Source organism: Enoplosus armatus, chromosome 8, assembly GCF_043641665.1.
Source record: "Enoplosus armatus isolate fEnoArm2 chromosome 8, fEnoArm2.hap1, whole genome shotgun sequence".
Classification (NCBI taxonomy): Eukaryota; Metazoa; Chordata; class Actinopteri; order Centrarchiformes; family Enoplosidae; genus Enoplosus; species Enoplosus armatus.
Window position 1 is genome coordinate 2,708,226 of NC_092187.1, and position 14,514 is coordinate 2,722,739.

General features: G+C 45.7%; 1 protein-coding gene across 1 annotated transcript in view; it reads right to left on the bottom strand.

The window, feature by feature from the left end:
• The window catches only part of agrn (agrin), a 235,893-nt gene that overhangs the window by 95,494 nt on the left and 125,885 nt on the right, over positions 1 to 14,514 (bottom strand). The window contains exon 5 of the mRNA XM_070910328.1: positions 4,642 to 4,857. Coding sequence (XP_070766429.1) covers positions 4,642 to 4,857 — 216 coding nt within the window. The remainder of the gene's footprint in view (positions 1 to 4,641; positions 4,858 to 14,514) is intronic.

Below are 14,514 nucleotides of genomic sequence, written 5' to 3' on the forward strand. Positions count from 1 at the left end.
TGTTTCAGCAAAGTTGCCAATCTACTCCAGTTGGTATGAAACTGGAATTTCCCATTAACACAGGCAGATAACGATGTGTGCATATTCTGTTGACTGACCAAAGAACATTAAAGACAAACGCAGCGTTACGGCAATACGTAGAGACAGCTAACAGGGTAACGGTAAATGAAAGACGCAGTGTGCATGTACCATTAGTGCAGAAGGGCCATGAAGTCATGAACATACTCACTGATGTCAGTTACAGGGGTGCAAATTTAAGAAGTTTCAATTTTTCAAGTGACACAGTCTTGCTTTAAGTAAGCACCACAATGCTTACATTGGGAAATGTAGAGTGTGTCAGCATCCTGCAGATGTTCGGCACCCGCTGGCTGGCGCCCCCCTCCTGTTTGCAAAAACATACCCCGCGCCTCAGACTTGTACTTAGTGCTAACAACATGCTCCATATAACTCCAGTCTCTTTAAAAAAAAAAGGGATAATCTGCGAGGAAAAAAAAAACTTCTTTTGTGGCAGCACTCCTGAGTGCCAGATAAGACTCCCGAGTTGATTTGAATTGGACACGACGGCTTCTCAGAACGGTAGCCAATTCACTTACCCCAATGAAAACCCACCATTCAAATCGAATGAGTCAAACGAGGCTCTGCACAAAAGCACCAATCCGACCGCCCACACTATTCTTAAAGTTAAAAGCTCTCCTTCCCGCAGCTCTCTCCCCTCTCGCGCTGCCTCCCGCTCTTCCTCTTTCCCATCTTCGCCTCTCTCTTCCTCCATCAGTCCTGACAACTCCATAATCTCAGCCAGAGTGACCTGTCCAGACCCTCTGTGCCGGCTGAATTTATTGGAGGCAGAAAGAGAATAAGAACCTGTCACTCGTCTTCCCCTGACCTCCTAACACCCTCTCTTTCACACACATACACACCCTGGCAGACATGCACGTGTGCCATCCTGCACTATACCTAGTCCTCCGCAGTGCCTGAATGAACATACAAAGTGAAAACGAAAACATCCTTCGATTCAGCCATACACAAACACACAAGCGTCTTCTGACGAATCTCAAACCGCGGCTTAAAACTTCCTTTCACTCCGCTATAAAACTACTCCCTTTGATTCTTTGGCTGGCTGCCCTGCTACACACTGCCTATTGACAAAAGTAATTTTGTTACGTGTGGGAGCTTTCGACACAGCTGTTGCAATAAAAGCAAAGGTAAATAAACCTACAGGTGACATCTAGCTAAGTGTTCGGCGCACACTTGACCGTGACTGCCGGCGTTACATTCATTGCAACGCACAATGCAACAAAGAATAAATAGTACAGGTAAAAGAAAAGATGGCAGAATTAACAGGAAGTGAATTAACGGACGTTTCCCCGGTCTGCAAAAATGTTCTTTTGTCACTTAAAGTCGAAACACAATATCTTGATTTTCCATTTAATGAAATCACAATTCCTGTAAGCAGTACCTGGCAGCTTATTCAACATATGGAGTCGGGGGTTGAGTCGTCGGTGTCATCCACCGATCAAAAGAATGTCTTTAACCTTTGCAAATGCGGCTCTAAAAGTGGCCAAGTGTGCTCTGCCACAGTCAGAGTCACACAGCAGTTACCATTTCAGCCCAAAGGTTGCCCACATCATGTCCTGGTGGATTCCACATGATCCGCATTGGAACGTAAACTATTCAGGCTTTGCGGCGGGATGTGTGAACGCAGCTGAGTCCGAACGGTCCTCATTGAAGTGGTCTGACGGGACTGCTGCGACGGGGTAGCCAAGCTAGCACTAAGGCTAGCGAGCTCATCTGCGAGACATTATCACAGTGATAATGAAATTTCTGAAATAACATCATTGTAATACAGAAATTCTAAAGACACTTACGCGCCTCAGTGGTATTTCGTATGAACGATCATGAAGGAAAGGCCATATGCTGGAGGGAGGCTGGCTTGCCGCGAGTTCATTTAATTAGTCTGCCGCTCTCATTGCTTTGACATTTGAACATTTGCGCATTGCTTGCGCTGACGACGTCACGAATCAAGCGGTAACGCGGTCGAAAGACGAGGAAACGCGGCAGGTGGGTTAACAAGCTAATCCCCCTTTGCTGAACACATTTTTCAAAGACGCCTGTGTTGTGTGCTTCTTCATCTATTACAGTAACACGTAAAAACAAATACATAAGGTAGGAAGGCTACCCCGATGGGACACCATGCACTATTTTTTTTTTTTTTTTTACAAATAAAGAAGCATCTAGAGCACAGTTGTCTGCAAGTTACACTCCCAAAGGATCCGTGTTCTTTGAAATGGAAGAGGAGACTCAACGGTTACATGAAAAAGTTGACATATAAATTGCCTTATCATTAGCATCAATTATATTGGCCTATTTAAGATGCAGGCAGCGGAGGAATGAAAAACACAGCTTTTGACTCATTGTTGCAGATGTGACGTGATAAGAGAGAAGCGTCTGGTTCTGGTGGTGAGCATGTAGCTATTATCAGCAATACTATCATTAGTCTCATCATTATTATTACTTTTTACTTTTCTTTCTTTTTTTTCTGCCTCGTGACTGCCTGCTGTTGTTGCCAGCGGTAATTATGGTGCTTCTGATGGCCTTAAAGCCTTCATAAACCGTCATTACAGCACTCGCACTACTTTCTCTCCCTGGATTTAATCTGCTCCTGGTATTCTGTTCACCCATTCACTCACTCAGTCGCTCCCTCACTCGCTCGCGCGTCCCCCTCGTTCTCTAAATGTTTCATAGCTCATTCCTCTTTCAACATTATTCCCTGCTTCTCCACGGTACTCTCTGTTCCTCCTGTCCTCTCTCTGTCCTTTTTTTATCTCTTTATTTCCTCCCTGCCAGTGGTGAGCAGTCACCAAGCTCGTTATTAGTGCCAGGTCCAAGCCGGCACTGTAATCAGACCCCTGGAATTAGCAGTGGGCCCACACTGGCAGGCGGGCACGACGCTGACAAAACACTGTAGTTATTACTGAGGCTGCGGCAACGTTGCAGCTTTGGCAGGAATCCGCTGTTCCCCCCGTTTTGCTAAAGAGAAGCAATGAGAGGTACAGCAGGAGTACAGGCACCCACCAGGGGCTGAGGGATAAAATACACACTGGATGGCTACCAATAGGAGCAGCGAGCGGCACACTTTTTGTTTGTGAGGGTGCATGTGACGCTGGGAGCGAGGCCATATTGAAGAGACAATACCTTGGACATAATGGGTATGTGTTTTATTATTGGGGGGGATAAAGATTGTATTAGGACAGGGTGTAATAGAAATCCATTTACTTGACAACGACAAGCAATTTAACGCCACTCAGAGACATTGCAGCTTTGTGTTTGGCTGTAGCCATGCTAGTCTTCTGTCCCAAAGATCAAAACATCCCAAGTCCTGTGTCTGTTATTTCATCGAAAGCCTCCACATTCACCAATGCTTTAAGTAGTTCATCCACCTATACTTCCCAGCTTTTACATTCAACTCTCACAGCGGTTTAATGGAGAGTGTTAGTCTCGGGTCGGACTGCTTTCTGAAATACTGTAGATTCAGTGGACTTTCTGGGATCAAAGGCCTCCAGTTCGTTCAAACCCAGTATGTACTAATGGCAACACTTCAAAAAACACACGCTGACATAAAAAAAAAAAAAAAAAAAAAACCCTGCTAATGCTAGAAGTCTTCGAAGAATGATATCACTGTTTTTGGAGAGTGTTGATCTCATAAATACAGTGAAGCAGATGAACATGTCAAATCTGCTCAACGCCTATCGTCTTCAAATTTGAAAAGGCGTGATTATGTCTCATATTCATATGAGGCAGGAGAAGGCACATCACCCCACAAGTGTTGAGGGCTTTTCCACGGGACCGGGTCGGTCCAGGTCGGTCCGGGTTGGTCCGCTTTAGCCGCGCCGCACCAAGCGTGCCTTTCCACTACTGTCGCACAGCAGGGGATGGCTGCCCTGGGCCACGCTGTTGCGGTCTTGCTCGATAGCCCGTGACCCGTGACGGTCTCCCCCTCTTAGCTGCGTCCTCAGCAGCTAAACTCCTGTGTGTCCGTGTTGAGAGACTAGAGAGAAAGCTTCCTGAATCTCAGCGGTTTGTTGTTTCGTTTCACTCCTGGGCTCCTGCTTGTACTTTCTGATATTAACTTTACTTTACTGTTTACTGATTGGCCTTCAGCCACATTGGAGCTGTGTTAACTCCTCCTGCTGTTGTGGCTTCACATTAAAAGCTTTCCGCCGCCAAACTGGTGCTTTTATAGTTACGGGGAACGCGTTCGTCACCAAGTTAATTAGCGGCGCTATTCTTCAATGAAAACAGGTCTAATCAACCAGATATGGAGATATTCTGTGCTATCTGGTCGGCAGATCAGTCGAAAATGTTGCAGGGAGGAATAGTACAAACAGGAACAACCACAGTCAGCTGAAAAGGGCTGCAGGCGACAGGCTCAGGTTTGTGGCGAGCACATATCCAACATGTCATCAAGGTAAACAACTTCATCCATTTTAAATTCAAATTCAGTTACTTTGCACTGAAAGCTCATGAACTTATCTGAAATGATTTTCCTTTTGTTTAAAAAAAAGAGCAGTTTTCAGACTCAAAACGAGATCGAGGTGAGGTGAGGTGAGGTGGGTGGGTTGGTCGGCAGGTAACGTTACTTACAGCAGGGTCCCTTGCGCAGCACCTTGATGCGTCGCTGTGTGTTGCACTGGGCTTTCTCAAGCTCGCACTCATTGGAGTAGGTGGATGAATCCGAGCCGCAGACAGGCGCCACCAAGGACGGACATTCCACTCTCTTGCACACGCACTCAGCCTTGGCCGGGTCAGCGGGGTCACGCTCACATACGGCGCCAAAGCCACACAGCATCCCTCTGCAGCCTGCCGGACAGGAAGAAAAAAAAAAAGGAGGTGTTAGGATTGATATAACAACATCTGATCAGAATGCTGCTTTCTCTCACACTTCCCAGGCCAGTTACAGTGGCTCAAAGCTGTCTTGCCACAAACCGTGGAGTTTTCACGGGTGAACAGAAAGAAAGTTTAGGTTTGAACAGCGGACGGGTGAACAGATTCATCTCAATATGCGTCAGCCGTTGGGGTCTTTGTGCGGAACTCTACACAGTTCAGCGACACAAATGCATCAGGGATTAAATGCGATCCCGGCGTAAAGCAAACAGATGCTCTCAATTCATTCAGGGAGAATCTGTCCACCCATGCAGAGCAAGCACAGCGTGTTGCTGGGCGTGCCGAGCCGCGGAATTGCAGAATTTGGAAAAGCCTCAGTGTTCAAATTTTTAAAAACTCAGCAACAACATTAAAATCAATCTACAGGCAGCAGGCTGATACGCGGTCTTGTGGACAGTTTATTTTCATCCTCTGAAGAGCCCGCAGTCTTTGAAACATCATTGATCCACCGTCCGGGAAAACATGGAGGGACGGCAAACCAAGGTTGGCCAAACAAACAAGTCAAGCAACAGCAACTCGTAAGACTTTGATCCCAAACTTCCCAGTGGCTTTTCAGCTTTGATCGAGAGCGAAACAGCTAACTGTAAACTTTGTCAGAGGTGCAAAGCAAACAGGGAGTAACTGTGTGCGTGTGTGTGTGTGTACACGGCATCAACTTAGAGAGTAATTGACCCGTGTTGTGGCAGCTACAGCTGCTGTGGCTCTGCGCCCACTTTGAGGGCTGTTTGGCAGCCAGCTGGCGTGACGTCCTTGCCTCAGCACCGGGGCGGGGGGGGGGGGGCGTTAAAAGAGATGCCAAGCTCTCACAGGTAGCCAACCTGATTGTAAATCAATGGACGAAAGCACATAAAAATCCAAGTCCACTCCTCGGTTGGAGGAGCGAACAGCCAATGTCACTGCTGAGGATGTACATGTTACACACACACACACACACACACACACACACAGATACTTCTTATCACTGGCTCCCAGGCCAGGACTAAACACACGGTGGAATGTCCACTTGGACAGTCTGATAAACACGCACACACATGCACACACATATACTCTTTGTGTGCAGCATAGACAACTGGTCCAGCATCTGCCCAAGGCATCTCATTCTGTCTCTCTCCTCACATCGAAGCACAGTGTGTGTGTGTGTGTGTGAGTGTGTGTGTGTGTGTGTGTGTGTACGGAGTGACAGGCGAGGAGGCTGTTTTTGACTTGCCCACTGTTCCCTGTGGGAGAGCGCCTGACAGCTACCTGAGCTCACTCTCTTTTGTAGAAGGGGGGAAAAGAAGTGAGTGTGTGTGTGTGTGTGTGTATGTGAGAAGCTATCCATGAATGCATCTGTATTCCTGACAGCGTGTCTGTGTGTGTGTGTGTGAGAGGTGTAGGCATTAGGTGTCTCACACACAGACACACACGCACACACACACACACACACGAGCAGCCAGGTGCTAGCATGAAGGCCTTGTCATGACTGGCCCACTGCTCTGCCATCACTTCACACCACACGGTGTGTGTGTGTGTGTGTGTGTTTGTGCATGTCAGTGTCAGTGGGTGGCTTGGAGGCGAAGCCATGCGAGCAGAGTGACAAGAGGTGAAATTCAATCGAACTGTGTCAGATGTGTACAAGAGGGGGGGGGGGGTCTGATAGTATGACAGGAAAAAAAAAAACAAGAGACCGAGGTTGCGGGTGACCAAACAAGGATCTCTCGATGTTTAAAAATGTATCAGCAAGGTTTCTTTACAATACAGGTGACAGCAGCATATTGGTCATAGTCATGAAACCAATAATATTAATATTGTTACTGAGACAACTCACACTACAAACACAGCGAACACACCACCTGGAGAGAAAAAGAAATCACGAATGCCAGCAGTAGTTTGTAACCAGATCTCTTCTGCGATGTTTTCCTCAAGAAAATATCAGTCTAGCCTCGAGCTCAGCTGAAACTGACAAAAGACTGACACAGGAGCTGTGGGTTGTGAAGGTTTCGAGTGCAGGCTTTGGACCGAGCGTACAAACTGCATACTTATCTACTGGGAGCTCTTTCCTGCAGGAAATCCTCCTGCTACTTGAGAAAAAAGGCATATTTGACACTTCCGAAAAGAAAGAAACACTTGATAGTTAATATGAACGGCGTTATCTACCGTGGCTGAAAACAAAAGCACACCCCAGACGAAAACTTCGTCAACTACGAATTTGCACAGCGCTGGCCCTGACCCAGTTTGATTGACAGGTGACCCCTGGGAGTGTAGACACAATAACAAAAACCGCGAAAAGATCCTGTGGACATGCCCTGAAGACAGATAGGCATTACTTTACAAAGACAACAAATGTCATCCTCAGGAAGCCAATGTAAGTTAGCGCACGCAACTGTGCTGTAACATTAGCACGATTGAGTAAATGTAGTGGTTCTTGATTTATGGCTTTAAAACAGACGGCCTGTTGATTTTAGAATGGAAGCAGTTAGGTAGTAAAAGTTGCTATGGAACAAGCCAGGAAACAGCCAGCATGAATGCTAAGAATTACTTTGCGTCTTTTATGCGGCTTGTTCATTCCAATGAGTCGCTTGCCCCGAATGCCACAAACGCCTCCCCGACTTCCTTTCCAGCTGCCCGTGCCGCATTTCTCTGGCTGCCACCGGACAAATTGCTCACACAGATTAACAGCACCAAAATGACAAACTGCACAATGCGCTACAACTCAGCAACGCCACACGACTACAGCATCCGAAATGGCCATGAAGTTGAATCAACGCCTCTAAAAAAAAACTGTATACGCTCCACGAAGGTAGAATTCATTACAGGTCCACTTTGCGAGACTGCGTTTGTTTTTTTTTTCGCTAGCTGTACATAATAAAGTGGCAGACGCGGAGTGCATGTCAGACCTAATGGTTCAAGTTTAAATGTGTGTCATTCCCAGAAAAAGTCCTTCTTAGTTTTACGGCCAGTTCTTTTGCAACAAATGCTCACAGCCAGATCTTTGTCTAGGTCCCCGGGGCATCACGTGTCCTGTAACTGTTGCCAAAGTACCAAGAGCCAGCGCTGTTCCCCTGGGGCTTGCTTTACCCCCATCGGTTGACGGCTCTATGAGTCTTAGGAGTCTTATAAGCTCCTACATTTTTAACAATTACAATGAACCAATAAACATACGGGTATTAGCATTAATTGGACTATATTGATTCCCTAAGTGCCGATTGTCCCTTACATGATCACAATTTATAAAGAGAGGATCCAGAATCGAGACAGCGAGTTCAAGTTTAGTTTTCTTTTTTTCTCACACTCAGTAGTTTTAACAGCCAGATTTTGAAAGGTAGTCTGAGACGCATATTTCCATGTACATATATTAAAAGAGTTCAAGCCACTTTGCCCTGGGGTAGGCACATTACCATCAGATACGTTTATCCACAATCCTAAGCAACAAAAAAAACATTTCAGCATGGCTATACATAAAATATCAAAATTACAGCTTTACCCTCCAGTGCTAGAATACCAAAAACTCCATATAGATGTTTACAGACAACAGATGTGCTTATAATGAGAAAAACGATGCAGTTCCAATGGGACTAATAGGCATGACCTTCGGAGATTCTTTCCTCTCACTTGGTTGGTGGAAGTAGTGTGGATTTTAAATGTATATAAATCATTTGTATGTATGTGTATGTGTATGTGTATGTGTGTGCGTGTGTGTGTGTGTGTGTGTGTGTGTGTAGGCAACACAGTCTGCTCTGATGGTGTGTCCAAACAAGAAAAGTAGCTTCAGGCTGAGCTCAGATGATGACAGGGGACATAATAAAAAATAAATGCCTCTCTCAATATGGAGAGCTTGGCTGCATCGCCCTGTTTTTATACTGTGCTCGCTATTGACAGCTGCTGTGCAATATCTCAAAAGGATGAACGTTAATACTATATTTTTTGTTTTACTGTTGGATTTTCTTGATATTGTAAAAACTGTAGAAATACGGCAGAGAACATAAAGTGTTAAAAAATATTGCAACTACAGTACAGTACTTACCCCGGCTCCATCATTCGGGCTTGTTAGCTACGACTTTGCAGGCACCTAATTGTCCTAAAGTGCCCGCAAAGGTGTGCGCTTTTGTATAAGCACACTTACACTTAAAGTAATTTCCAGCATGAATGTACGCTTCGCAATTCTTTGTGCATGGATTTGTGTTTTTTGAACGCAATGACTGTGTGTGTGTGTGTGTGTGTGTGTGTGTGTGTGCACGCTCGCAGGTCCATATAAGTGTGAAAGGTAATCTCCAGCCCTGCAGCGTTAAAAGCTTCACTTCCATGTTTTTTTTTTTTTTTCTGTTGGAAGCTGAGGAAGAAAATCCCATTGGGGAGAAAAGACAGCATGTCCAGTTTGCGCTTGTCAAGGCAAACGCCTCGTCCAGGTAACACTTCATCCCGTGTTTGGACGGCTCATCCATTAAATATGACACAGTGTGGGAGCCTTAAGGATGCTCTCAATGCCTCAGCGGGTTATGAAAGGAAGAGGGATCGGACTGCTGTGATTAAAGCCACGGTGAAAGAATGTCACGGTTTACGAGTTGAAAGAAAGTCTGGCGCAGTTCTCTGGTGGCAATTTTCCACCGACTCTATTGCCACCTCTGATGCTACTGGATTCGGCAGGACTAAGATGATACACATTTCAGTTGATTTCTTTGGTGGATCAAAAGCACATGTCGTCGTGCACATGAACACATTCTTTTTCGACCAAATTGCAGACCACGTGGAGTCAACACGGTTACCATGGTGCGTGCACGGTGGATGAAAGACACACATTTCATCATATAATACATTATCTGTGCAACATTTTGTGCTTGTCGCTTGCTTCTCAGCACAGATTCAGACGCACGCTGATTTAATAAATATGCCCCAAAACCAGCAGTTCTTATTTCTTTGAGATTGTTTCTGCTCTGTGAAGAAAATGTCCCCACAGCCTGTGTTTGTGGTGAAATGCTCTATCAGTTTCATTGTTTTGCTGCCTTGTTGCATTTACCTCAAACAAAGTGAAAAGGGGAGAAATGGACTGTCGTGGCAAGCATGAACGCGTTCAGACCCAATAAAGCTTGACAGAATCGCCTTGACAAACTCAAAATGGCTACTTTAGGGAAGGAACAGTATTCTCTGCGGCGGGGGGGGGGGGGGGTACCTGTCCGGTTTCTGAATTATTTCACAACAGTCTGGTTTGCTTCAGCTGGAGGGGAAAGGAAACGAGGGAGGAAGGAAAGGTGTGCATGAATAATTAACAGTCCTGAACTTTACATGGGTGACAAGAATGGCGACTGAATTACCGGGACGGCCGGGGCACGGACGCACAAATGGCAAACGTGTTGAATGACCCGTTCAGGTGAAGCCAATTGTGCCGTGATCAGATTAAATCTGCAAACGGTGGCTTCAACATTGACTAATGACCTACTGACTGTCAGGAAATCAGGAAACAGAAGTAGATGGAGGGAGATACAGCTCGGTGGCATCGAAGCGACATCGCATTAATGTTGAATGAGTCTAAATTCATTACGCTCTAGCACTCCTGGGGGACATCTTCCACTTACTTGCTAATAAAGGGAGCCTTTCTTTTCAGCTGACGCTAAGTAATACAGATGTGCTCTTCGGCCGGCCGGCTTTTAACAGTCCTCTCATCTCTCTGTCTTTCTCTCCTTCTCTCTATAAGAGGGCTTTAGCTTCTCTATCAGTGGAGCTGCGCTAGAAGACCTTCGCAGTGAGGGGACAGGTTGCTATGGCAACAGCCAGTGATGCAACCGGCACAGAGCAGCTTGCCTCATCGGGCTGGGTGTGGAAACTTTCTGTCATGCACACAGGTGGTTTATATATGTACAAACACACATGTGCCGGCCCCACCGGGCCCCATATCAAACTCCTCGCGGTACTTTCTTAAAAAAGAGTGTTTAGGTTTCAATTTTTGTGCGATTGTGCAGTTCTCTCCATCACTTCCCCTCCACTAAATGCTCTGGGGCGAGAATCTAATTTTGAAAATCGAATTCTCTCACTGTGGCCATGCGCAGCGCTGAGGCTATAGGTGTGTTGTGTAGGCGTCGAGAGCGGCGATAGATCGGTGTGGCATTGATTAACAGTTGCAGAGAAGCTCCCTTCCTCGCCCGTCGATACGATTATTTACAGCAGAGAGTCCAGAAGTGACGATGTACTGTGCCATTGCAAAAAAAAAAGTATAAATTGAGAAACACAATGGTGGGCAGCAGTTACACCTGGTAAAATATCTGAAGGAGAAAAGCAACCCTACAAGGCTTCTATTAATCTCTGGTTAGTGGTCCTCAGGGGACCACTGCAGTCAATTATTGATCTCGCTGCAATCATACAACGCCCAGCATGAAATAAAGAAAACATCTGCTCACAAAGCAACACCCCACCTTACCAGCTCAATACGAGAAAATCGCTTCTTTAAACCAGTTAAATGACAAGAAAAAGGGAGAATGAGGGAGCGAATGGAGAGCCATTCAAAGGATTTTCAGAAGCAAACAACTTTTCTCTTGTCCCGCTTTTTCAAGCGCGTTGTTCTTATCAGGACAACAGCAGAATGAACAAATTGACGAAAACAAACTGTAAAGAGCTATTCGTTTATTTTCTCTGCGCCTTTAGCTGCAGTTCTCTGCTTGGAAATGGAGGATTTTGAGTGTGCGAGTATGTCTTTGTGTCTGTGTGTGTAGGCTGGTACAGTATTTTCTCATTCCCTCACATAAAGGGGGCAATCAATTTCTTTCTCCTCCCGCTTCCTGAATGTAACACACGCTCGTACAGCTGAGCGCCTGGGCCCTGACCTGGCTAAGGCGCAGGATGAACTTATTTACCAAACGGCCGCTGTGCACAGCTCAGACTCGAATGAGTCTACGCCTTTCCGGAGAATGAGAGATAAAGTTGGAGACAGAGAGTCAAGATGGGGAGATGGGGAGGGAGGGGAGGGAAAAAATGCAGGAAGAGCATTTATTAGAAGAAATACTGTATGAGAGAAAGAAAAAGAGGTGAGGGAAGGTTCAAGCGAAATACAAGCACGAGAGGCAGCGAAAACGACTACAATTCAAATCCCTGCCATCTTCTACACATGTGCCTCGTTCCATCCAGTGAGTCAAAGATATACAGGAAAGAAGAAAGCTCTAAATGTGCACCCACTGTGTATCTGTCTACAACTGGCTTCAAAAAAAAAAGAAAAGAAAAAAGAAAGCACAGTCGGTTGTGTTCATTGTCCTTATTTACGTCTCTGTATCGAAACCAATAGGTCGTGATTTAAATATACGGCGGCTCAGCTTGTTAGAAGAGACCTGCCTCTTTAAAACCAACCCACCAGACTTTACATCCTCACATCTTCCCTGCTGACTTTGTTGCTCAGTCACCTCAGCTACCACCATTGCTACTGCTCTGAGATTTTGTCGTCGCTATTTCTAGTCTCCCTTGGCTATGGTTTCTTTTTTAATTTTAATGAAGTCCCAGTGGCATTAAGTGTAAAAAAAACACACAAAAAAAACAAACATACAAAAGCTAGCGAGCACACACACACACACACAAATATGTGTTCCACAAATTCATTTTGTTTTGGGCGAGATCAGTTTTGTTATAAGCGTGCCAGCAGTTTTACACCTACAGACAAGAATAAAGGTGAAATAGTTAAAGCTGCTACAATGTGGTTAGAGACAACATCAGTCATATGCATGACATATGTTTGATGTCCGCATAGGGAGGAGGTCGGGGTGGACGAATGGGTCAACAAAACATCAGACTTTTGGCATTCGAACAACACAGGGAATGCATTTTTCACACCTACTTGGGTGTGAGAAGTTTTTCCAAACCCTGTAGCACTTTTCCCTTTTGTTCGCTTTGTTTGGCCATATGAGAACACAGCGGTTGCCAAAGCAATTAAACTGAGACCTTGTTGAGAGAGGTTTCAAAATGCGTTTCAAAACCAACCCCCAGAGCTGTGTATGGCGTGGAAGCGTGATCAGCCTACCTATCCAACCTTAATGCGGAGGCTGTTCATAATGGGCTATGCACACTGTGATTTATCGGTTTATCTGTTGACCCCTGTTAATTCGGGAAGACGGTGTTCTGCTATGCCAAGTAGGATCAATAAAGGCCTCAATAAGGGTGATGATTAGTTATGGTTCACTTAAAATTCTGCAGTGTAATAAACCAACCCCCTAACTACTTATCTCCTCATGCAGACCACGGCACAGGCTGCACATCTTTCAAAATGATCAGCCTCCCCCCCCCCCTTTTCTCTTTCACTCACACTCATCTCTTAGGTCTCAGAATATGAGCAGGTGCTGCGTCGTCATAAATCAGGCCTGAAATATGACAGCTCTTGACAGCTCAGAACATCTGCCTAATCACGCTTGTTATGGGAGAAAAAAAAAATAGATGAAGGGTATATGAGGAAACACACTTGGTTATTTGCCTTGATCAGGCAGGGACAAGAGCAGGGAAAGAAAACAGAGAGCTAGACATCACGAGAATGTACTGCTAAATGCTAAACTTGCTAAAACAGCTAACTAGGGAGTTGAATCCATGACCTGGCAAGTGTTCGTACTTTGCTCTGACAACATACAGTGCGTGCCATCTGCTTATTACATTGTGAGATGATGCCAACAGGTTGACGCCAGAGCATGAATGTGCTTAATAAAATGTGCAACAACGCGCGCATTAGATATGTCTTGATATTTGTCGTACAACATGCGTCAGCTGTGACTCCTTCACGGTAAGTTCAAAAACACAATTCAGCTATTCATTTTTTAAGCCGCCTCGTTATAATTGCACCCGACAGTGGTGGCAGACAGAAAGTCAGGGGGGGGGGGCACCAAAAACGTCAACGATAATTCAACGGAAACTGTGAACACCAGAATCGATCAAATTCCTTGGCAAAGTGGCCAATAGTTGACAAGATTCCTGTGTTTTCTGGACGAAACCGTTGGACAAGATGGACAGAAAAATTCATTCACCAAGATGTCAGTAACCTTAGAAGTGTTCACAGGGAAGGGCTCCTCATTCTGAACTGGAATAATCGTGCCTTCCTCCATTAGTCGAGATACGGAGGTGTACGCAGGGCAACCCCACTCCTGCTTGCGTTCGGGCTAATAGTGCTTTGCGACCCCAAACCCCCATCAGCTGTAGTGCCTTGCTCTTTTTAATGAGTCGCATGGGTACGGAACCAAGCTGTTTGTTGGCAGGACCAAACTTTTTTTTTAGCTTCACAGTGTCCCCGTTCTTCCAGTCCTCTCTCCAAGCTTCCCCCTCACCCGGTCCTATCAATAATGGAGGCAATGGTGACGGAGCCCTATTCTGTCACCTCACATCTCCTCCACAAACTCAGCAGCAGGCAGCCAGACATGCTCCTTGCGAACAGATTACTGCTGGTCTGCAATATACATGAAGAAAACCAGCATGGCTGCCAGCGCGCTCTCGAATTCAATTATTCAGCTAAGCCACTATTACGAGGAGAGGAGCCCTCTTTTGTCCACATCTCGGAGCTTGAGGTCTGAGCTCACCGTCCCCTCCCAGACTCCTGGGTGGACTCTTTACACAAATACTTGGTTTTCATATTACACACACATA